At 40.8% G+C, this 22939-nt stretch overlaps 1 protein-coding gene across 2 annotated transcripts in view; it reads right to left on the bottom strand.

The window, feature by feature from the left end:
- The window catches only part of LOC140731182 (multivesicular body subunit 12B-like), a 276241-nt gene that overhangs the window by 182911 nt on the left and 70391 nt on the right, over positions 1-22939 (bottom strand). For both annotated transcript variants that reach the window (XM_073052625.1, XM_073052624.1), the window contains exons 4-5: positions 8290-8386; positions 5328-5457 (exon numbers count right to left, since the gene is read on the bottom strand). In XM_073052625.1, coding sequence (XP_072908726.1) covers positions 5328-5457; positions 8290-8386 — 227 coding nt within the window. The remainder of the gene's footprint in view (positions 1-5327; positions 5458-8289; positions 8387-22939) is intronic.

Here is a 22939-nt window from a genome sequence, read left to right as displayed (position 1 = left end):
AGACCAGTAAATTGAATTTTGTTACAGAGCGAGGGAAAAATGGTGGCCTAAACACCCAAGAGACCATTTTACTCTTTTTCAAAGTAATGAAACCTATGGGTCAGATCATTCAAAAAGCCAGTTGCTGGCTATTTTCTAAAAAGAACATTCACCCTTCCTTCATTCCCTGCTGTCTTTGCCACACATCCAATCATATTTGGCAGTTAACTTCGCTGGTACATCCAATTACATCAATACATGGTTGTCAACTCCCATAATTACAGATATATAATGTTTGCATAGGCTGGAATTAGTGGATAGACAACAACATACACCACTGACCACAAATGTATCCACAAACAATATCCCTGCTGCCTTCAAGGTCTACAAACAAGTGTGCAGGAGGCTTCTCAGTTGTTACACATTTCTCAGTCTCCAGCTATTTCTACGCCTTATTAGTGGGTATGGCCCAGTTCACCATGGGTAAAAGCATCCCCCCCCCCCCCCCATCACTGAGCACATCTATACGAAATGTTGTCGCAGGAAGCAGTATCCATATTCAGGCTTGCCCACCATCTAAGACATGCTCCCTCCTTGCTGCTGCCATCAGGAATAAGGTACAGGTGGCTCAGGACTTACACCATCAGGGTTAGTAACAATTATTACCCCTCAGCCATCAGGTTCTTGAACCAAAGGGGATAACTTCACTCAACTTCACTTGCCTCATTATTGAAATGCACCACACCCACAGCCTAATTTTAAGGACTCTTCATTTCATGTTCTTAATATTTATTGCTTATTTATTATTATTATTTTTTTTTTGTCTTTGCAGAGTTTGGTGTCTTTTGTACACTGGACGAATACCCAAATTGGTGCAGTCTTTCATTGATTCAGTTATGATTATTATTCTATTATGAGATTTGAGTATGCCCACAAGAAAATGAATCTCAGGGTGAATGTGAGGACATATACGTACTTTGATAATAAATTTACTTTGAACCAATTATTACTCTCCAAATTAAAATCCATTTGTGCACTTTTTATTCAGTTGATAATATCTAAAGTTCAAAGTAAAATTTATTATCAGAGTACAAACATGTCACCACATATAACCCTGAAACTCTTTTTCTGTGGGCATACTTAGCAAATTTATGGAACAATAACTATAAACAGGATTAATGAGTAGCAAACTGTGCAAATGCAAATATAATTAAATAGCAATAAATAAAGAGAGCATGAAGTAACAAGAAAACAAGACATAGAGTCCTTAAAATGAGACCATTGGTTGTAGAAACACCAGAAGTAAAATGAGTGTAGTCATCCCCTTTTGTTCAGGAGCCTGATGGTTGAGGGGTAGTAACTGTTCTTGAACCTGGTGGTGCGAGTCCTGAGGCTCTTGTACCTTCTACCTGATAACAGCAGTGAGAAAAGAGCATGGCCTGGGAGGTAAGGATCTTTGATGATGAATGCTGCTTTTCTACGGCAATGTTTCATGGAGATTGCTCAATGGTTGGGAGGGTTTTCACCTGTGATGTAATGAACCAAATTCACTATCTTTTGTAGGATTTTCCACTCAAAAGCATTGCTGTTCCCACACCAGGCTGTAATGCAGCTAGTCACACTATCCACCATACATCTACAGAAGTTTGCCTAGCAGCCTGCAGTCTTTTTCCTTACCACCAACCACAATTAAATTTGGTGTTTTCTACAAAATGCCTAATCCCTTATATTGTCCAAACAATACTACAAACCTGCAAAAAACAAGTGAACTCTACAGAAATATAGCAGCAACAGGTTTCCAGGTACAAAAAGTACAAACATTACCTTTTGCTTCCCGTCAACATCCAGTATACCATTTCTTCTTTGGTCCCATGGGCTTTCACTTTATTTAGCAGCCTATTGTGTGGGGCCTTGTGAGAAGCTTTAGTAAAAAATGCATCAAGCACACTTTGTCCAATCTACCTTTAATCTACCCTCCAAAGCATTTTCTCTTTCCTAGCTCCAACAAGGAGTGTTCAACCAGAAACATTGCTTCACTTTCCACTGATACTGTCTAACCTACTGATCACTACCAGCATTTGCTGATTTTGTAACAAAGTTCTAAGTTCTATTATCAAAGTACATAAATGTCACCATATAGGACTCTTGAGAGTCCTACATTTTCCTGTGGGCATACTCATCAAATCTATAAAATAGAAACTATAACAGGATCAATGAAAGATCAACCAGAGTGCAGAAGACAACAAACTGCAAATGCAAATATAAATAAATAGCAATAAATAACAAGAACATGAGATGAAGAAAGTGAGTCCCTTGGTTGCGAGAACACTTCAATGATGGGGCAAATGAAATTGAGTGTAGTTTTCCCCAATAGCTGAGGGGTAGTACCTGTTCTTGAACCCGGTGGTGCAAGTCCTGAGGCTTTTACGTCTTCTACCTAATGGCAGCAGTGAGAAAAGAGCATGACCTGGACAGTGGTGATACCCCGATGATGGATGCTGTTTTCCTACGACAGCGTTTCATGTAGATGTGCTCAATGGTTGGAAGGGCTTTACCCGTGACGGATTGGGCTCAACCCACTACTTTCTGTAGAATTTTCTGTTCAAAGGCATTGGTGTTTCCATACCAGGCATTTGATGCAGCCAGTCAATATACTCTCCACTACACATCTATAGAAGTTTGTCAAAGTCTTAGATGCCATGCCGAATCTCTGACACTCCTAAGGAAGAAGAGATGCTGCCATGCTTTCTTAGCCATTGCTCTTGCATACCGGGCCAGGACAGATCATCTGGAGTAGTAATACCTAGGAATTCAACCTGGGATATTAAAATTGCTGACCCTCTCTAGCTCTGATCCTCTAAAACGGACAGGCTTATGGACCTCTAGCTTCCTTCTCCTAAAGTCAAAAATCAGTTTATTGGTTCCTTGGTTAATGACAGCCAATGAGGAATACATTCTCCATTGGCCCTCATTAACTACTCAAGAATAACTTCAAATTATTTTGTAAGATTTAATTTGTTTTACAAATCTATGTTGACTACCTATGATGAATGGATGTCTTTCAAAATGCTGATTAATTGTGATGGATGCATTTATTTTCCAGTAATATGCCTAGATGAGGTTAAGATGGGTTCTTATAGTAAAAGAATCAGAATCTGAATGAAAACAAAGGCTAGACTTTTATTATAAGAACCTATCCTGATGAAGGGTCATGGCCCAAAACGTCAACTGTTTACTCTTTTCCATAGATGGTGACTAGACTGCTGAGGTTCTCCAGCATTTTGCGTGCATTGATCAGAATTAGAATCAGGTTTAAAATCACAGGCATATTTCATGAAATTTATTGTTTTGTAGCAACAGAATATTGCAATATATTGTTCATTTGTTATGTGCCATGTCGTACGACATAGGCAAACATGGTCTTTCCATGACCATGATTATTCTTGGCAAGTTTTTCTGCAGAAGTGGTTTGCCATTGCCTTCTTCTGGACAATGTCTTTACAAAACAGGTGACCCCTGTCATTATCAATACTCTTCAGAGATTGTCTGCCTGGCATCAGTGGTCGCATAACCAGGACTTGTGAAATGCACCAGTTGCTCGTACAACCATCCACCACCGGCTCCCATGACTTCACATGACTCTGATCAGGGGAAGGTGGCTAAGCGGGTGCCACACCTTGCCCAAGGGTGACCTGCAGGCTAGTGGAGGGAACAAGCACCTTACACCTCCTTTGGTAGAGACGTATCTCCATCCTGTCACCCAAATTAAATAAGTAGTGCAAAACAAGAGGAAAAACAGTGAAGTAGTCTTCATGGATTCATTGTATATTCAGAATCTGATAGCAGAGAGGAAAAACACTCCTGAAATGCTAAGAGTGCATCTTCAGGCTCCTGTACTTCCCCCTCAATGGTAGCAATGAGAAGACGGCATTGCACTTATATATAAAAACAAGTTGAAACTAGTCAGCTTATAGCAGCCCATCTGTAGTAAACAGAGGATTAGACAATGATGGGCTGAAGGAGTTCCATTCTCTCCATTGCTTTTATTAACAGCATGGGATAAAGAGTGACGGTTACTGTTAGTTGTCACATGTATATCAACACACAAGGTGAAATGTGTCTTTTGTGTCAAATCAAATCAGCGAGCATTGTGCTGGGCAGCAACATAACATGCTCACAACTCATTAATCGTAATCATACATCTTTGGAATGTGGGAGGAAACCAAGGCACCTGAAGGAAACCCATGCAGTCACAGGGAGAATATATAAACCTCTTACAGGCAGCGGCAGGAATTGAAACCCCACCGTGGCCTTCCCATTACCCTCCATCAATAATACTAGGCTTCCAAAGTTTCTTCTATCACTATGTTGAACTTGCACATATGTCGTCCTTAACAATATGATTCAAAATATCTTCATTGTGGGGTGTATGGTGTGTCCAGGGATAGGTAGCAGTTTGTCATATCCCACTCACTTTCACTATGACAGCAGCCACACTGCTTTAATAGGCAGGCTAAACTAGGTGAGGGTAGCTAGGTATGGCATGCCTATCCTAACATGCAAAGTCAGCTCCAGTAGACAGGTGGATGAGATCTACAATGGCCAGTAGAGTGGTTCTGCAAAACCCTGTGGAGAGTGAAGGGCATGGTCACCCACTGCGACCAAGCAATATCACAGATGTGATGTCTACTCGTACCGCTGGACTCAAGAGTTCTAAAGTTGAGAGAGTGGAACTGCCCCTGTGCAACAGCTTTTCCAATTTAAACACTTTCTCGTATCGTCAGTTATCACGGACAACCTTCATCTCCATTGTGAAGACAATCACAGTGGATGTAGTATGAACCACAGCCACATCCTCCAACTCAACAAAGTTACCTTTTCATTCTCCAGTAGCCACTGCTATCTGTACTCTGGGAGAGCATGCAGAGTGGATGTTTCCTCTCCCATATCCCCACACCACACTAAACTGTATGGTAATAAACAGTCCCTTTCATTTCCACAATTACACTTGTCAAGTTCTTGGACAGCAATTTAATACTACTTCCTGCCATAATACTAAAAAGTAACGAAAAATAAAGCAAAGCCCTGAGCCTCTGTTTGCATTAGTCAGAAACAGAATATGAATTATTTGCTATAAGTTGAATTGGTTTTAAAAAAAGTCAATTTGCAAAGCAATGAACAATGAAGCCAAAAAGAACAGTTACCGCATCCAAATAGAATTTAATCTTTTGAAGCAGTCTACCACATCTTCCAAATTCTACAGCATTGAAATGCCACAAATTAAATTTCCTTTATTTTACTAAGATTACGCTCAAGCATTTTTCAACCCACAAAATGAGATCACTTACCCAATGAAGGTATATTGTGGGGGAGCCTGCTTGGATTTGCCAAAGATTTTTACATCACAAATGGCAGCTTCAGTCGAGTCACGAGGAATAAATTTGATGCACAATCTTCTCTTCCTGAAAGCTGGCTCCTCTGCAGAAAATAATTTCAACAGCACAAGACTCAAGATTGTTTATTGTCATTCTTCAGTGCACAAGTGTAAAGGAGAAAAAAATGATTGTTACTCCGGATCCGACGCAGCATTTAAAAAAATATAATAAATATAAATGTAATTGGAAACCTAAAATACAACGTACAAGCAACTGTTGGATGTGATCGCATATACGTAAGATTAGCTTATTATATACACAGTACCCTCCAAACTGAGCTTGTGTGCAGCCGCACAGTAACTGAAATGCTTCTGCACACACACAGCCTATGTTGTCACGCAACTGGAATAAAGACATATGAGAAAAAGTTTACAAAATATGAAAAAGTTTTGTTATTGTACTGTATTTTGTTACACTTCCATCAGTAAATAAAATCAGAAGTATGTGTTTTTTCAATTTCCATTCTAAATAGTCATAGTATGCATATTACAAAAAAACATTTAAAGTGCTGCATAATGCGAACTAATTTCTAAATGGGGAGAAGGTTCAAACATTGGAGGTACAGAGGGAGTCCTCCTGCAAGACTCCCAGAAGGTTAATTGCAGGTTGAGTTTGTGGTAAAGAAGACAAATGCAATGTTGGAATTTATTTCAAGGGGAATAGAACATAAAAGCAAGGAGATAAAGCTGAGGCTTTATAAGACACTAGTCAGGCCACACTTGGAGTAACGTGAACAGTTTTGGACCCCATACTTCAGAAAAGATGTGTTATCATTGGAGAGAGTCCAGAGGAAGTTCACAAAGATGATTCCAGAAAATGAAAGGGCTAACCATATGGCATCTTTGGGCTTGTACTCACTGGAATTTAGAAGACTGTGGGGGGGATCTCACTGAAACCTACCAAATGTTGAATGGACTAGATAAGGTGGATGTGGAGAGGGAACAACCTCAAAATTGAGGAGGAACTTTTTTAGCCAGAGAGTAGTGTATTTGCAGAATGCTGTGCCGTAGACTGTGGTGGAGGCCAAATCCATGGGTGTATATAAAGTAGAAGTTGACAGTTTCCTGATTGGTCAGGGCATCAAAGGATATGGAGAGAAGGTGTACGGGGTTGAGTGGGATCCAAAATCAGCCATGATGAAATGGTGGAGCAGACTAGAAGGGCTGAATGGCCTGATTCTGCTCCTATGTCCTATGGTGTTTTTCAGGCCATGAAAAAATTTCCTGCTCACAGCAACGGTGGTCCATGCAGTTGTAAAAAAAAAATTAGAGGGAACATTGCCTATATACATGAACTGATTCTATGTACATAAGTGATGCTAGGTGCAGCAGTATCTGAACATAAGGTGACTGACAGGAAATGATAAAATGACAAAGTGACTCTCGGCAAGAGGAACTCTTCTAGGTAGCAGCAGGACACATGGAAACAGTCGGATTGTGACTGGGTCAGTGTAGGTGTGAGATGTGGAGTACAAGTGTAAAATGGCAGTGAATGGGGGGTGAAAGGTGCTGAGGGGCTGTGGAGAGGAGTGGCTGATCTGGATGTATTGTCGGTAGGGAGTGTGAGTTAGTGGGTGGAGTTGTTGATCTGCTTGGGAGAAGTAACTGCTTTTGACTCTGTTGGTCCTGGTGTAGATGCTGCACAGCCTCTTCCCTGTTAGGTGTGGGACAAATAATCCATGAACTGGGTTCCTTCATCATATTACTGGCCTTTTTCCGGCACTTTTCCATATACATGCCTTTGGTGGCGGGTAGGCTGGTGCCAGTGATGCATTTCACAGTTAAGTTCATGTAAACACAATTCATTTAACAGCTGAGGAAAATGGAAAAGATGGTTGTATTATCCTCATGTATGGACACAGCTGTGCACTTATAATACACAAAAATAACCATCCAAGTGTTTTTTTAAATGCGTTACTATTTATGAAATAAGGCAATTCACTACACCAGTACCTATCCTCTCCCTCCACCTGGTTCGCTTATCATGGCTAACTTATCATGGCTATAAATCAGCAGGATGGTTTCTCCTTTTTACAATCAAGGAGTTAGCTTCACGGTTGCGTAGCAATTAGTGCAATGCTATTACAGCTTGAGGCATCAGAGCTCAATTTCAGTATCCTCTGTAAGAAGTTTCTGTATGCCCTTCCCATCAAATGCGCGAGGTTTCTCTGAGTCTTCTAATTTCTCCTACAGTTCAAAAATGTACCAGGTAGGTTAATTGATCACTGTAAACTGCTCCCGGGCCCAGGAGTGAGGAAAAACCCAAGGTTTGATTAATTTAAGCACCGGGCCAAATTGGAAAGGTTGGGTACAAGCCAAATCAAGGCAGTGGGGCCCAGGCCCAAGAGCATATTGAAGCAGCAGTACTTGGGTCCCAGAGCAAGAAACAACCTGAGGTTTGGATGATTTAGGCGCTGGGCCAGATTGAAAAGGTCAGGGTGGCGGAGCCAGAGACGAGGGATGGGCTGGTTAAGCTTGATGCTCCAGGAGGTTTACTCATCTCCGTACTGAGCTGAGGCTGTGGCCTGCAACTAATGGCCTCCTAAATTGACTGTATGAGGACTAATTTGTCAGGGGCCACTGGGGCAGTATGGCCCAAAGAGCTGTACTGCCAAATAAATAAATAGTGCACATTTTTTGTTTAGGATCCAATTTACACTAAACCCTGCTTCAAGCACCACACACTACAAAGAGTAAGAGACAACTGCCTCCATTGGAGTTGTGAGAGAAGACAGGTTACAACTTCTATTGTGCTTTAACAACCATGAAATAAGAGATAAAGTTTCTTTAACTCAAAACATTTAAGCTACATGCCTTTATCTGCTGAAATTCAATACTGTTTAACCATGTCTCCAACACACAAAACTATAACTTACGTGTGTCCACTGTTTCTTGAATAGGGATAAAGCCCACTGGTAAAGTATCCTTTAAATCGATCAGCTTCATATCCACTAGCACGTTCCCTAAATGGCTCTTTAAAAGCCACAAAAGAAAAAAAAATAATGGTGTCACACATGGTACAGTACTCTGGATAGCCCATGTCGTGATATTCTATTATCTCTCTGACACAACAGCAAATAAACCTCTATGTACCAAAAAAAACCCACAAGAAATCAATTGGATGTTCCATAAAAGTTTCTGCAAACAAACCAATGACAAAAAAGTGGTTTCCGTCATAAACGTCCTGCAGTAAGCCTGTCAACGGGGTTTGGATCTTGCAATGAGGAAAGAACATGAAAACGTACACTGTGATTAAAAAAGCTGCCCTCATTCCCTTCATTATTATCACTGGAATCCACTAAACCACATCTACAATATTGCCTATTTACTAACAACATCCACCAAGCATTTTATGGAGGAGTATTTGTAAAAGGACTCCAAATACTAAAATCCTACCTAGTTCAGTTTAGGTGGATAACTGGGTTAGAAAGATTCAAGATTGTGTAATGTCATTTCCAGTACACATGTGGAAAACAAATTAATTATTACTCTGGATCTGACACAGCACAAAGAAATAAAAAACACAAAAAATAAAAACACAAATAAATATAAATAAGCAAGATAGATCATATACATAGGTTTACTGTATGTCCATAAAGTGACCCCAGGCATAGGAGTGTCTGTACATAAAGTGACTCTGAGAGTGAGTGATAAAGTTATTGGGGGTGTGGAAGAAGGAAGTGCTGATCAGCCTTACTGCTTGGGGAAATTAACTGCTTTTGAGTCTGGTGATCCTGACATAGATGCTATGTAAACTCCTCCCTGATGGGTATGAGACAAACATTCCATGAGCAAAATGGTCGGGATCCTTCATGGTGTCACTGGCCCTTTGCCAGCACCTTTCTGTATATATGCCCTTGATGGCAGGTAGGCTGGTGCTGGTGATGCATTGAGCAATTTTGACTACCCATCGTTGACCAAAGGGTTTGGAAAGACTTTTAAAAGAATGGAAGTTGGTGCTCTGGAGAGCAAAACCAATGCCACCGCACGTTGTACTACTGTCATCAGGGCAAAGTGAAGAAGGAATCGTCATTTTCGTCGTGGCTATCCCTCGAGATCGAGGATGATTGTCTTCGTTCCGTTGATCTATTACGGAGCAAAGATGCCTGTGCGTGTATTTGTTAAATGTGTACTTAATGTTGCACTCCAAGAAGCACACAATACTTCACAAATCAACCAACTGATTCCAATGGCATGGAAACCATGACGGAATAAAGAAACAGTGGAACCATGTGCAGAATATCAGAATAATCAAAAGGATGAGGAGACCACGTAAAAAGAATGAAAGGCGGCCCAGGAAGCATTAAAGTGATCTGAGGTGATCAAAGTTTTGTGGTTGCCCCACAGACATGGATATCACCATTATGTAAATAGAAGCTAACACCTCGTCAGTGAGTGATCAAACGCTCAACCATAAGGAAAGCATGTTTTGAGGGAATGGAATAATGCATTAGATTACAAAGATTGCAATTATCTCAATAAAGTTTAATCAAGAACTTCAAAACAAAAATCAGGTAGAAACTTAAAAAATAAAGTTGCAGGAACACGGAAAGGGGTGAATGGGACTGACTAAATAACTACAGAGTGCCCACATGAAATTAAGGGCCAAATTGCCTCCTTCTGCACAGTGATGGCTCCAGGAAGAACCAGTGTGGATAACTTCACTCACCTCAACTCTGAACTGATACCACAACCTATAGACTCATTTTCAAGGACTCTACAACTCATGTTATCAGTATTATTTAATAACTATTATTAGTTCTTGCAGTGTCTTCTTTTGCAGATTATTTGCCAGTCTTTGTGTGTCTTTTTTCATTGATTCTATTGTATTCCTTGGTTCTACTGTGAATGCCTACACGAAAATGAGAATCAGGGTGGCACATCTGTGACAACGTGGGTGCTTGGATAATAAATTTACTTTGAAGAAACAACGATACCTAGAAACTGAACCACGGGATAAAAATTCTGCATTAGAAATATTGGGATCTTTGACTCAACTCAGATCAGCAAAACCTAGGGTGACATGCAAGTGAAGTTTAGATAAAGACAAGATCTTCTATAAATTACCATTTAAGCATTGTGGCCAACCAAGCAGGCACCTTTAACAAAGAATAATGAATAAACACAGGGGATTCTGCAGATGCTGGAAACCTTGAGCAACACACACAAAAAAAAAGCTGGAGGAACTCAGTAAGTCAGGTGTGTGTTGCTCACGGGAACAATGAAGTTCATAACCAGCAAATGGGACTAGATGATTTAGTTTCCTATAGTTAGAGACCAGGGGAAAAAATAACTGAATAATAACTGTGTAAAAATTCCTGGCCAATGGATTTTTACCTCCATTTTCCCCAGTGGAAATCTGGCAGATAGGTAGTTAAAATGGCTCATATTATTTAATTGTTAGAAAGCTTCCATTTTGATTTTAACAGATGCTTGAAGGCTGTTCTGTTAACTCACAAGCTATGGACCCATTGGAAAAAAAACTGAGATGAAACTAGTAGAGTCTTACCGGTAATCTACCGTCAGTTAAAAATTACACCTAACCCGAGCAATATGTTGCAATCAATCGGAAATAAACTAGTTAAACCAAGGGCAGCTCCAACCTGGCTGCCAAAACGTTAATCCACATCTTTATCAGCTTTTCCATCCTCCAATGGTTTTCATCCACACACATAAGTCATTCAGAACACTAAGGCTAGCGTCCTCGCCCTCATTACTCTCAGCCCTTGCCAAGCTCCATCAGCTTTATGTGCCTTAGCGCACTGTCCTTGCTTTGAAAGCCCTCCAAGGCCATGTGTCATGCTACTCAGCACTTCTGAAGCTGCCAGCAACTGCTGGTTTAATTCTAGTCGGGCACTGCAGTTTCAGTGCCTGGAAGGAGCAGCCCTAAATCTCTGCTTCCCATGCAACCTCCATGTCGACTTGTTAAAGCCAGTCACTTTAATCAATGTGTTACCCTTGCAACCTCTAACCATGGTCCAAAGGTTTTCTTCCACTTTGAATTATTATGACCAGGGAGTGCTGCACTTACAACACAACTGATAAACAATGATTTGGTTTTACATTTTTCTTTCGTGATATGCCAAGCTACAAATCATGATATTTTTAGACTCTTCTGTATTTGCTTGCCCAGCCTATCACTTTTTCCAGAAAATTTGCAATTTCTTAATTATGACTAAATAATGATCAGTTACATAAAACATAACATGGGGTGGCTTGGTAGTGTAGTGGTTAGTACAATGCTTTGCAGTACCAGTGACCAGGGTTCAATTCCTGCTGCTGCCTGTAAGCAGTTTATATGTTCTCCTCGTGACCATGTGGGTGCTAAAGTTTCCTCCCATAGTCCAAAGGCACACCAGTTAATAGGTTAATTGGTTATTGTAAATTGTCCTGTAATTAGGCTAGGGTTAAATCGGGATTGCTGGGCAGTGAGGCTCGAAGGGCCGGACAGGCCTATTCCTCACTGTATCTCAATCAATCAACAAATAACTACAATAATATATTTAGTGTACAAATGTGAGAATGATTCAATGCTCATGAGAAATTATTGGTGTTACAGACACGTGAATTATCACAAAATCTGCTCCATTACTGCTTTTGGGGAAAGAGACAATACCTTCAAAGGGTCAAAGGGAGGTAATGTCAGTAACAACCATTACACAGTAAATGGAGGCATTCAGGCATCTGGCTTCAAATTCTTGCTGTTCATCATTCTGTTCAAGGTGTCATCAACCCTGATTTGTGACCTAGGGTGGCTTTGGTGAAAATGACCTTAAATCCCACTGAAATCAACAAACATTTCATCACCAGTCAAGCATATGTGGAGTATTCCCCACTTTAGATAAAGGGACACCCTTACTTTAAATTTAAACAACATTCTTAGAATAAAATTATTAAATCTCTTTTGAACTCTTGTTAAAGCATTGAGTAGTGATTTTTTTTTTATATCTTTGGCCAGTTAAACAACACACTTAAACCGCTTAAAGAAATTGGGAATTAACTGAAATTTCAAGTTCCACTTTGTCATTCAACTGTATAGATGTATACCACCAAACGAAACAATGCTCCTCAGGACCAAGGCGCACAATACGGTACATATAACTCACACACACGACACGTAAAGTAATATTACCACAAATAAATTGACAAATAATAAAATATATTCCAGAAGATTGACATTTAGCATAAGGTGCAGTTGCGACACAATTTAAAAAGTAAAGAGTATAATGCTCCTGACGCTTCATATGTGGTGACACCTGGGTGGTGACAGGGAGTTCAGTGGTCTCACGGCCTGGGGGAAGAAGCTGTTTCCCGTCCTAACAGTCCGTGTCCTAATGCTATTTGGACAAAGTAGTGGGCTTTATGGACCATGTTAGTGGAATAGGGGCAGTTGAAAAGGCAGAGAAATTTCAGAGCAAAGTGTAAAAAGTGAGAGTGGGGAGGTAAGGGAAACACAGTAAGAATGCATAAAATGTCAGAGTAGTGTACTACTGAGTACTGAACTGTGTAGCCCCAGTTGCAGTGAGAACTTGGCCTCAGGACTTGGGCTTGCCGGCTGCTGCAGACAACGTAAGAGACGTGGGAGAGCTACAGCGTGTTTGGGCTCGGCTGGTTTGAGTTTGACCTTGCGCGTAAGTGCTGCCGTCCTGTATTCAAGCAGTGGGGGTAGAATGACAGGCTGGATACATGCATCTGAAACTGCCGGGAGACAGTACCGTCAATTGCTGGATGTTGCTGCTCAGGCTCTTGGACTATGTTTTTTTTTTGAGTGAATATGCTTCTTTGTTCGATATTTTGAATTATGTTACTCGCCAATTTTATATTTTTGCATCTTGGCCCCAAAGGAACACTGCCTTGTTCAGCTGTGTCTATGTATGGTTTTGAATGATAATTAAGCATGATTGGATTTGAGAGTAATGAGCAGTTTTTGGGACATAATGGGAGAGAGAATTGTTGAAGAGGTATTTGTATACATGGAGAAGGTATTAAAGTAAAACTGAAATAAACTTAAAAAGAGGAAGAGAATTAGGAGAGTAATCCAGCAGGCGTGATGGGTGAACAGAACCTGACATGGGATAGAACGTGGAAAGGAAAGTACTGCAGTTTGTGATAAATAATGAAACCAATCGAGAGATTGAGTTTAGTTATAATGACCAACCTATGAACACTATCACACTATTATTACTCTCTTTTTGCACCACCTACTTAATTTAATTATTTTAAATCATAATTGGAGTTCTTTTATGTATTGCATTGCACTGCTACACAAAACAACAAATTTGTCAGTGTCATATGTCAGTGATATTAAACCTGATGCCGATTCTCTGAAGATGATAATAATCCCTATGACCCTGGAACACACACAAAATAATGGAGGAACTCAGCAGGACCGGCGACATTTATGGAAAAGAGCAAACAGTCGACGTTTCAGGCCAAGACCCTTCATCGGGACTCATCATCAGCCTGCTTGATTTCCAGCATCCACAGATTTTCTCCTGTTTGTGATCCATATGACCCTCTTCAGTATTGCAAGTTTCCATAATTCTTAGGAGAGTCACACTGCAGATGGACAAAGGCAATTAAAATATGTGGGTATTCACAACATTAATGTGTACCCCTAAGTGCCACTAAAGGGAGGAGTTAGTAGTCAAACACATTGGTGAGGCCCAGTCACTAATCGGCCAGACCAGGTAACCATGGCTTTTCTTTCCCTGAAGATATTAGTGAACCAGATAGGCTTTAATGTCATTCTGATAGTTTGTTGGTACAGTAACTGAATCAAGCTGTATTCAGGTTCCAAAGTTTTGATATTTAATTACACAAAATTCCTTAATTTCAGCAGTGGCACTCACACTATTTGGTAATTGCGAAAAACACAATACTGAATCAAAAAGTTAAAAATCTACAGGATACCAAGGTTCCAAATACCTCAGTCTTCATTCTCACTTACTTAGTGAAAGATTAACAGACAATTAACTAAGACAACAACAGATGGGAATCTAGATTAAGAATTTAGCTCTCTAAGTGCAAATAAAAGCAGAATTTACAACAGAACATCTCAATGTATCTGAATCTATTCACAGTTCAGGTACTTAGATCTTCACTTAAATTTAAAAAAAAGGAGTGCAATGTTTTGAAGCCCACTGACAGGGTATTTTGGAGCTGTTACGGCATGTTATCTTTAATTTATCTACTTGGAGATAACCCACCCAGGCCATGCCCTCTTCTTGTTGCTGCCATCAGGAAGAAAGCATCAGAGGAGCCTCTAGACACACCCACCAGGTTCAGGAACAGTTATTATCCCGCAATCATCAGGCTTTTGAACCAAAGGGGATAAACTGCACTATTCCACAACCTGTGGAGTCACTTTCAAGGATTCTTGAACGATAAAACCATTAAGATTTAGAAGCAGAATTACACCATTTGGCCCATTGAGTCTGCTCCACCATTTCATAATGGCTGATCCATGTTCCCTCTCTGCCCCGAATCTCCTGCCTTCTCCCTGTATTCCCTCATGTCCCCGACTAATCAAGAATCCATCAGCCCAATATACCGAATCACTTGGCTTCCAAGCTGCCTGGGCAACAAATTCCACAGATTCATCCTCTGGCTGAAGAAATTCCTCCTCAGTCATTGTTTTAAAAGGATGTCCCTCCCTTTTGAGGCAGTGCCCTCTGGCCTTAGACTCCCCCACCAAAGAAAACATCCTCTTCATCTCGTTTCCTCAATATTTATTGCTCATTTATTTATTATTTCTTTCTTTTATTTTGTATTTGCACAACCTGTGTCTTTTGCACGTTGGTCGCTTGTCTGTACTGTTGGGTACAGTCTTTCATTGATTATATTTCTTGGATTTACTGATGATGCCCACAAGAATTCAGGGTTGTATTTGCTGGCATATATGCACTTTAATAATAAATTTACTTGGAACTTACAGTGTGAAACAGACCCAACAATCCGCATCACGTAGCAACCCACCTTCTTAACTCTAGCCTAATCACAGGACAACTTACAATGACCAATTAACCTACTAACTGATATGTCTTTGGACTGTGGGAGGAAATTGGAGCACCCAAAGGAAACCCACGCATTCTCGGGGAGTATGTACAAACCCTTACACAGGATTCCGGAAATGAACTCCAATGCCCCAGACAGTATTAGTGTCACACTTTGTCAGTACTTACATAGCCAAGAATGTAGGTGAACTACAAGGAGTTGAGCATGATGCAACTAGTGTCTGAGATGCCTATATTTCAATGCAAGAATTATCACAGGAAAGGTGGATGTTAGTGCTGAAAACGAGGTAGATGGTTTACAAACAGAAGCAACGTGTTTTCAGGAGACACGAGTGAATCTGCAGATGCTGGAAATAAATAAAAACACAAAATGCTGGCAGAACTCAGCAGGCCAGACAGCATCTATGGGAGGAGGTAGTGACAACATTTCGGGCCAAAACCCTTCATCAGGAGGGTTCCTCCATAGATGCTGTCTGGCCTGCTGAGTTCTGCCGGCATTTTGTGTATTTATTTGTTTTCAGGAGAGTTGTTGTTGGGGCAAAATTGCAGTCAACTGGATGAGTTGTAACGTAAAAGGCAGACAAAACTTAAAAGGGTGAATACAGGACTGAAGATGTTATATTTGAATGTGCGCAGTATACGGAGTAAGGTAGATGAACTTGTAGCACAGTTGCAGATTAGCAGGCATGATGTAGGCAACACTGAATCATGGCTGAAAGATTATAGCTGGGAGCTTAAGGTCAAAGGATGCACATTGTATTGAAAGGACAAGCAGGAAGGCAGATGGGGCAGACTCGCTCTGTTGGTATAAAAAAAAATGAAATCCAATCAACAGAAAGAGGTGACATAGGTTCAGAAGGTGTTGAATCATTTGTAGATAGAGCTAAGGAACTACAGTAATAAGACCATGCATGATGGGAGTTGTACACAGAACTCCCCCCCACCCCCCATAACATTAGTAAGGATGTGGTCTACAAATTACAACAGGAGATAGAAAATGCATGCCAAAAGGATAATATTACAATAGTCAATGGGGAATTTCAATATGCAGGTAGATTGAGAAAGTCAAGTTGGTGCTGAATTTCAGAAGGGGGAATTTCTAGAGTACCTACGAGATGGCCTTTTAGAGCAGCTCGAGGTTGAGTCTACTAGGGACCAGCTATTCCAGATTGGGTGTTGTGCATTGAACTGGAATCGATTAGAGAGCTTAAGATAAAAGGGGCAAGTATCATAATATGATTGAGTTCACCCTGGAGTAAAAGGAATTGCAGAGGCATAAGAGAGGAGTTGACCAAAATTGATTGGAAAAGAACACTGGCAGGGATGATGGCAGAGATCCAATGGCTGGAATTTCTGGAAGCAATTCAGAAGGCACAGAATATATACATTCCAAAAGAGGAAGAAGTATTTGAAAAATATGACACAACTGTAGGTAACAACAGAAGTCAAAACCAACATAAAAGCCAAAAAGAGGGCATACAATAGAGCAAAAATTAGTGGAAAGTTAGAGGATTGGAAGGTTTTTAAAAACCAACAAAAATTAAAAGACTAAAAAAAGTCATTAAGAAGGTAAAGATGGAATATGAAAGCAAGCTGGCCAGTAATATTAAAGAGGTTACCAATTTTTTTTCAGATACATAATGTGTAGAAGAAAGGCAAGAGTGGATATCAGACTGCTGGGAAAACAATGTTGGCGAGGCAGTAATGGGGGACAAGGAAATGGTAGACAAACTGAATAAGTATTTTGCATCTGTCTTCACTGTGGAAGACACTAGTAGTGTGGTGGAAGTTCCAGGTGTCAGGAGTCATGAAGTGTGTGAAATTACCACGGTTCTTGGGAAACTAAAGGGTCTGAAAGTAGATACTCACCTGGACATGATGGTATACACCCAAGGGCTCTGAAAGAGGTGGCTGAAGAGATTGTGAAAGAATGAGTATTGATCTTTCAAGAATCACTAGATTCTGGAATGGTTCCGGAGGACTGGAAAATTGCAAATGTCACTCCACTCGTCAAGAAGGGAGCGAAGGCAGAAGAAAGGAAACTATAGGCCAGTTAGTTTTACCTCAGTGGTTGGGAAGATGTTGGAATCGATTATCAAGGATGAGGTCTTGGGGTTCTTGGAGGTACGTGATAAAATAGCCTGTAGTCAGCATGGTTTCCTCAAGGGAAAATCTTGCCTAACAAATCTGTTGGAATTCTTTGAAGAAATAACAAGCAGGATAGACAAAAGAAAATTGATGTGTACCTGGATTTTCAGAAGGCCTTTAACAAGGTGCCACACATGATCAAGCTATGAGCCCATGGTATTACGGGAAAGATTACAGCATGGATAAAGCAGTGGCTGATTGGCAGCAGTCAAAGAGTGGCAATAAAGGAAGACTTTTCTGGTGGCCACTGGTGTTCTACAAGGGTCTGTGTTAGGACCCCTTTTTACATTACATGTCAGATTATGTAATTGACGGCTTTGTTGCAAAGTTTACAGACGACATAAATATAGGTCGAGGGGCAGGTAGTTTTGAGAAAGTATACATAATGTTTTAGGTTAGGAGAATGGGCAAAGAAATGGCAAATGGAATACAGTCTCGGGAAGTGTATGGTCATGCATTTTGGTAGAAGAAATGAAAGGGCTGACTATTTTCTAAATGGGGAGAAAAAACAAAAAACTAAGGCACAAAGGAACTTGGGAGTCCTTGTGCAAGATTCCCTAAAGGTTAATTTGCAGGTTGAGTCTGTAGTGAGGAAGGCAAATGCAATGTTAGTGATCATTTCAAGAGGACTAGAATATAAAAGCAAAGTTGTAATGTTAGGACTATATAAAGCACTGTTGAGGCCTCACTTGGAGTATTGTGAGCAGCTTCGGGCCCCTTATCATAGAAGGGATACAATGAAACTGGAGAGGGCTCAAAGGAGGTTCACAAAAATTATTCTAGGATTCATTTCTAGCTTGAAAGTATTTGATGGTTCTGGGCCTGCATTCATTAGAATTTTGAAGAATGAGGTGTGCCATCATTGAAACCTATTGAATTGATAGAGTGACACGCCTTGATAAAGTGGATATGGAGAGGATGTTTCCTGAGATTGGAGCGTCTAAGACCAGAGGACACAGCCTCAGAATAGACAGGTGTCCTTTTAGAATGGAGATGAGGAGGAATTTCTTTAGCCAGAGAATGGTTAATCTATGGAATTCTCTCACAGGCCACTGTGGAAGCTGGTCTTTATGTACATTTAAGGAACACACACAAAATACTGGAGGAATACTTAAGAAAATAATACAGGCCAGGTAGTATCCATGGAAAAGAGTAAACAGTCGACATTTCGAGATGAAACCCTTCATCAGGACTGGAGAAAAAAAGATGAAAAATCAGAGTAAGAAGATGGGGCAGGGGTGGAAGAAATACAAGGTAGTAGATGAGTGCTGAAATTGGGAGACAGAGTGAAGTAAAGAGGTGGGAAGTCGATTGGTGATAGAGATAAAGGGCTGGAGAAAGAGGAGTCTGATAGGAGAGGACAGAACGCCATGGAAGAAAGGGGAGGGGGAGGAGCACCGGAGGGAGGTGATGGGCAGATAAGAAAAGGTGAAGGGAAATGGGAATAGGGAATGGTGAAGGGAGGGGTGGGGACAGCATTACGAAAGTTCAAGAATTCGATGTTCATGCCACCAGCTGGAGGCTCCCTAGATGGAATACAGGTGTTTCTCCTCCCTGTATGCTCCTCCTAAATGTATACTTAAGACAGAGGTTAATAGATTCTTGATTTGTCAGGGCATAACGGGATATGGGAAGAAGACAGGAGATTGGGACCGAGAGGGAAAATGGATTAGCCATGATGAAATGGCAGATTTGCTCCTATATCTCATGGTCTTATGAAGAAACTGGTAAATGTTGATTACGTGGAAAGATCCTGGTACACTGGTTAATGAAAGACAAAGTTAATTAATTCAGATGACAATGATCATCTTTAATGTGATACAGTTGAAGTTAAGGAAGTCTTGCTGCAACTATACAATATTTACAATACACGAATCTCACGTTTGTATATGGCATACATACTCTGATAAATTTACTTTGAACTTCGGCAAGACCATGCCTGGAGCAGTGTGTGCAGTATTGGTCTCTATATGCACGGTTAATCTCAGTCGTACCTCATCCCAGTGATTGAGGAAGTTGTCAAGGTGTCTTGCAGGTTATTCAATGCACCTTGACCATAGAGATTCGAGAGTGGGGGGTGGCAGCTACTGTGTGAAATGTGACTATAACCAGCTTATATTCACTGGATCTTAGAAAATGGGATTGATGGAAAAGAGACTGACAGAGGAGATGTGGGAAACAATTTTCTCTGACAAATAAAAGCTCAAAACCCTCAGTAGGAAAGAAAGAGTGAAGAAGAGAACCAGTGGTGGTCTCTGATAGAGGAACAATAAAACACAGAGATCATGAGAAGATAAATTGTCAAAAGCGGGAGAACTGGTGGTAGAGCACCAGTGAGATTGATAACTTAAAGACGAAGCACAGGATGAAAGAAATTCAAAGATGACATTACTGTCACAGCCCAAGCAGATTAATCAGAATCAGAATCAGGTTTATTATCACTGTTACATGTCATGAAATTTGTTGTGTTGCCACAGTAGTAGTCAGTGCAAGACATAAACTTTGCAAAATAAATAAGGGTACAGAATATATAAATATTTCAAATGATGAATAATGAAGTAGTGTTCATGGACCATTCAAAAAAATCTGATAGCAGCTTTCAGAGACAATGTTTCTCAGAATTCCATCCGCCAAAAGCGGAACTTTCCGATGGCAGAGCCGTTGTATATTGGGGGACCATTTCGTCAAGCACTTCCGCTGCATCTGCCAAAAGCAGAACTTCCAAGTGGCCAAACAGTTTAATTCCAATTACTACTTCTGTTCTGATATGTCGGTCCACGGCCTCCACTTTTGCCAAGATGAGGTCACCCTCAGGGTAGCCTCCAACCTGATGACATGAATATCAATTTCTCCTTCTGGTTAAAAAAAAATCCTCCCCCTCCCCTCTACTTCTATTTCCCACTCTGGCCACCTACCTCTTCTCACCTGCCTATCACCCCCACCAGGATCCCCTCCTCCTTCCCTTTCTCCTATGGTCCACTCTCCTCTATCAGATTCTTTCCTCACCAGTCATTTACCTTTCCTTCCCACCTGGCTCCACCTTCTAGCTATCCTCCTTACCCTCCCGCTACCTTTTTGTTCTGACATCTATCTCCTTCCATTCCAGTACGGAAGAAGGGTCTTGGCTGTTGTAGTGCATTAAATTTTGTAATACTGGATGAAAGTCTGAACAATCCCTAGTGACATTTCAGCTCTTTGTGAGCTTGCAGTGTGCAAGGCGTCTGTACAAGTTAAACACTGTAGGTCTGTTGAACGTTTGTTAATAGCCGCTGTATTCTTACACTGTAGGTTTGTTAAATGTTTGCTAATAGCCTCTGATTCTTTCTTATCCTCAAGGCACCAGTGACATGAAAACAAAAGACCAAAGAGTTTATCTGTTTCTATGCGCCTTGCCATGCTTGTGCATTGAACCCCTGATTTGTTGAGGCACTTTCACTCGGTTCTTGGGATTTCACCTAGACTGAGGAATCGCCATCGATTAGTGCCGAGGACGGACCCAGGGTGATTTCATGAGTCAGAATTTGGAGCTCCTCCAACAATGGCGGCAATCAAGTCTCCCGAAAATGGCAACAATCGAGGAGCGACCGAGAATCATAAGCCCTGAAATGTTTGTAACATACTATGTAACATTTAATGTGGTTTACTTGTGCTTTCCGTTTTATGATAATAAATTAGACTTAAGTTACTTTATTGTGCTTGTACACTTATTACCACATTTCCTGAACACTCCAGTTGGTTTGCGTCTTTTGGGTCTGATCAACATCAGCTCAAAGCGTCGACTGTTTATTAATTTGTACTGATGCTGCCTGACCTGCTGAGTTCCTCCAGCATTTTGTGTGTGTTGCTAGAATTTTAATGTTTACTGCCCTCATCTCTTTTACATTTGAGATCTAGAACATTGGATGAATACAAAAATAAAACGAAAGCAGATCTGAGGATTAAACTCGACTTTTGGCCTCTCTTATTATTCTTACCATCCCCTCTTCTCTGAAGCCCTTTGAAGGGTTTGCGCTCTGTTGATGCCACATTCTGTTTTCTGACACAATCCCTCACCACCGTTATCCTAGTCAGAAACCGACAGACCTTCAACCCCTGGAATTCATTCTCCAAACCTTTGCCTCTCATCCTTCCTTCAAAGGTTCACTTTATTATCAAAGTATACAACTCTAAAATTCTTCTTCTTCGGGTAGTCATGAAGGCAAGAAAAAAAAAGGCAGCATGATCATCAAACCCCAAATCCTCTCTAACCCTAATCATAACCCTACTCATCTCTTGATGTGACTCTGTAAATTTAATTCAAATACATTCAGCATTCAGTGAAGTATGTTGGATAACTTGCAATGTTAGAACACAGAACACTATGGCACAGAACAGGCCCTTTGCCACACGAGATTCAGCCAAACTAACTAAACTTGTAATTCAACACACAGCTAAATGAGCCCCTTCTGCTTATACAAGTCCATATCCTTCCATTACCAGCACATTCATGTGCTTATCCAAGAGACTCTTAATCGTCTCTACAGCATTTACCCCCACTACCAACCCTGGCTGCATATTCCCTAGGGTGCCTAAGACTTTTGCACAGTACTGTATTTGTCAATGTGGAGCAGAAAGCAAGTTTGTAAATCTGGTGGGAGCAAAGGATATTAGGAATAGCAAGGGTGGAGTGCCGCAAAAGGGGTGTGGGACGGATGGCAGAGAAGAAGTGGCAGGGGCAGGGGGGTGGCGCGGGTGCATATACACCCAGTCCTGAGACACCAGGCAAGGTCATGTGATTTCAAACAATTGGTTTATTGAACATTTATTTATTCAATGCTTCCTTTTTCCAACATTGATTCTGCTCTCCCTGCCTCTTTCCAACTCATAGTCCATGATAGAGACCTATAACAGAACTGGGTTTATCATCACTCACATATGACATGAAATCTGGGGTTTTTTGTGGCAGCACTATAGTGCAATACATAAAATTACTACAGTACTGTGCAAAAGTCTTAAATGTATGCCTGTGTATGCAAGACGTCTTCACAGTACTGTACAGGTTGCTTTGGAAATTACACTGATGTGGTTAGCTAAGAGGGAAAAAAGGTCAAGTGAAGACTACTAGCATGGACCTGTTTCTGTATAATGTAATTCAATACAATGAAGCATACTGTTTGGTTATCACTCCCATTCTCACTATCTTTCAACCACAGTGCTACAGAATGGGGTTACTGTTACATTTTGTTCATTCATTATGTGCCATGTCAAATGACGTAGGCAATCATGGTCTCACGACCATGATTGTTCTTGGCAAATTTTTCTACAGAAGCATTGCCTTCTGCTAGGCAGTGCCTTTACAGGGTGGCTGACCCCAGCCATTATA

This window comes from Hemitrygon akajei, chromosome 7 (assembly GCF_048418815.1).
Source record: "Hemitrygon akajei chromosome 7, sHemAka1.3, whole genome shotgun sequence".
Taxonomy (NCBI): Eukaryota; Metazoa; Chordata; class Chondrichthyes; order Myliobatiformes; family Dasyatidae; genus Hemitrygon; species Hemitrygon akajei.
Note: the sequence above shows the minus strand (reverse complement) of the source record. Positions and strands in the feature narration are given on the sequence as shown.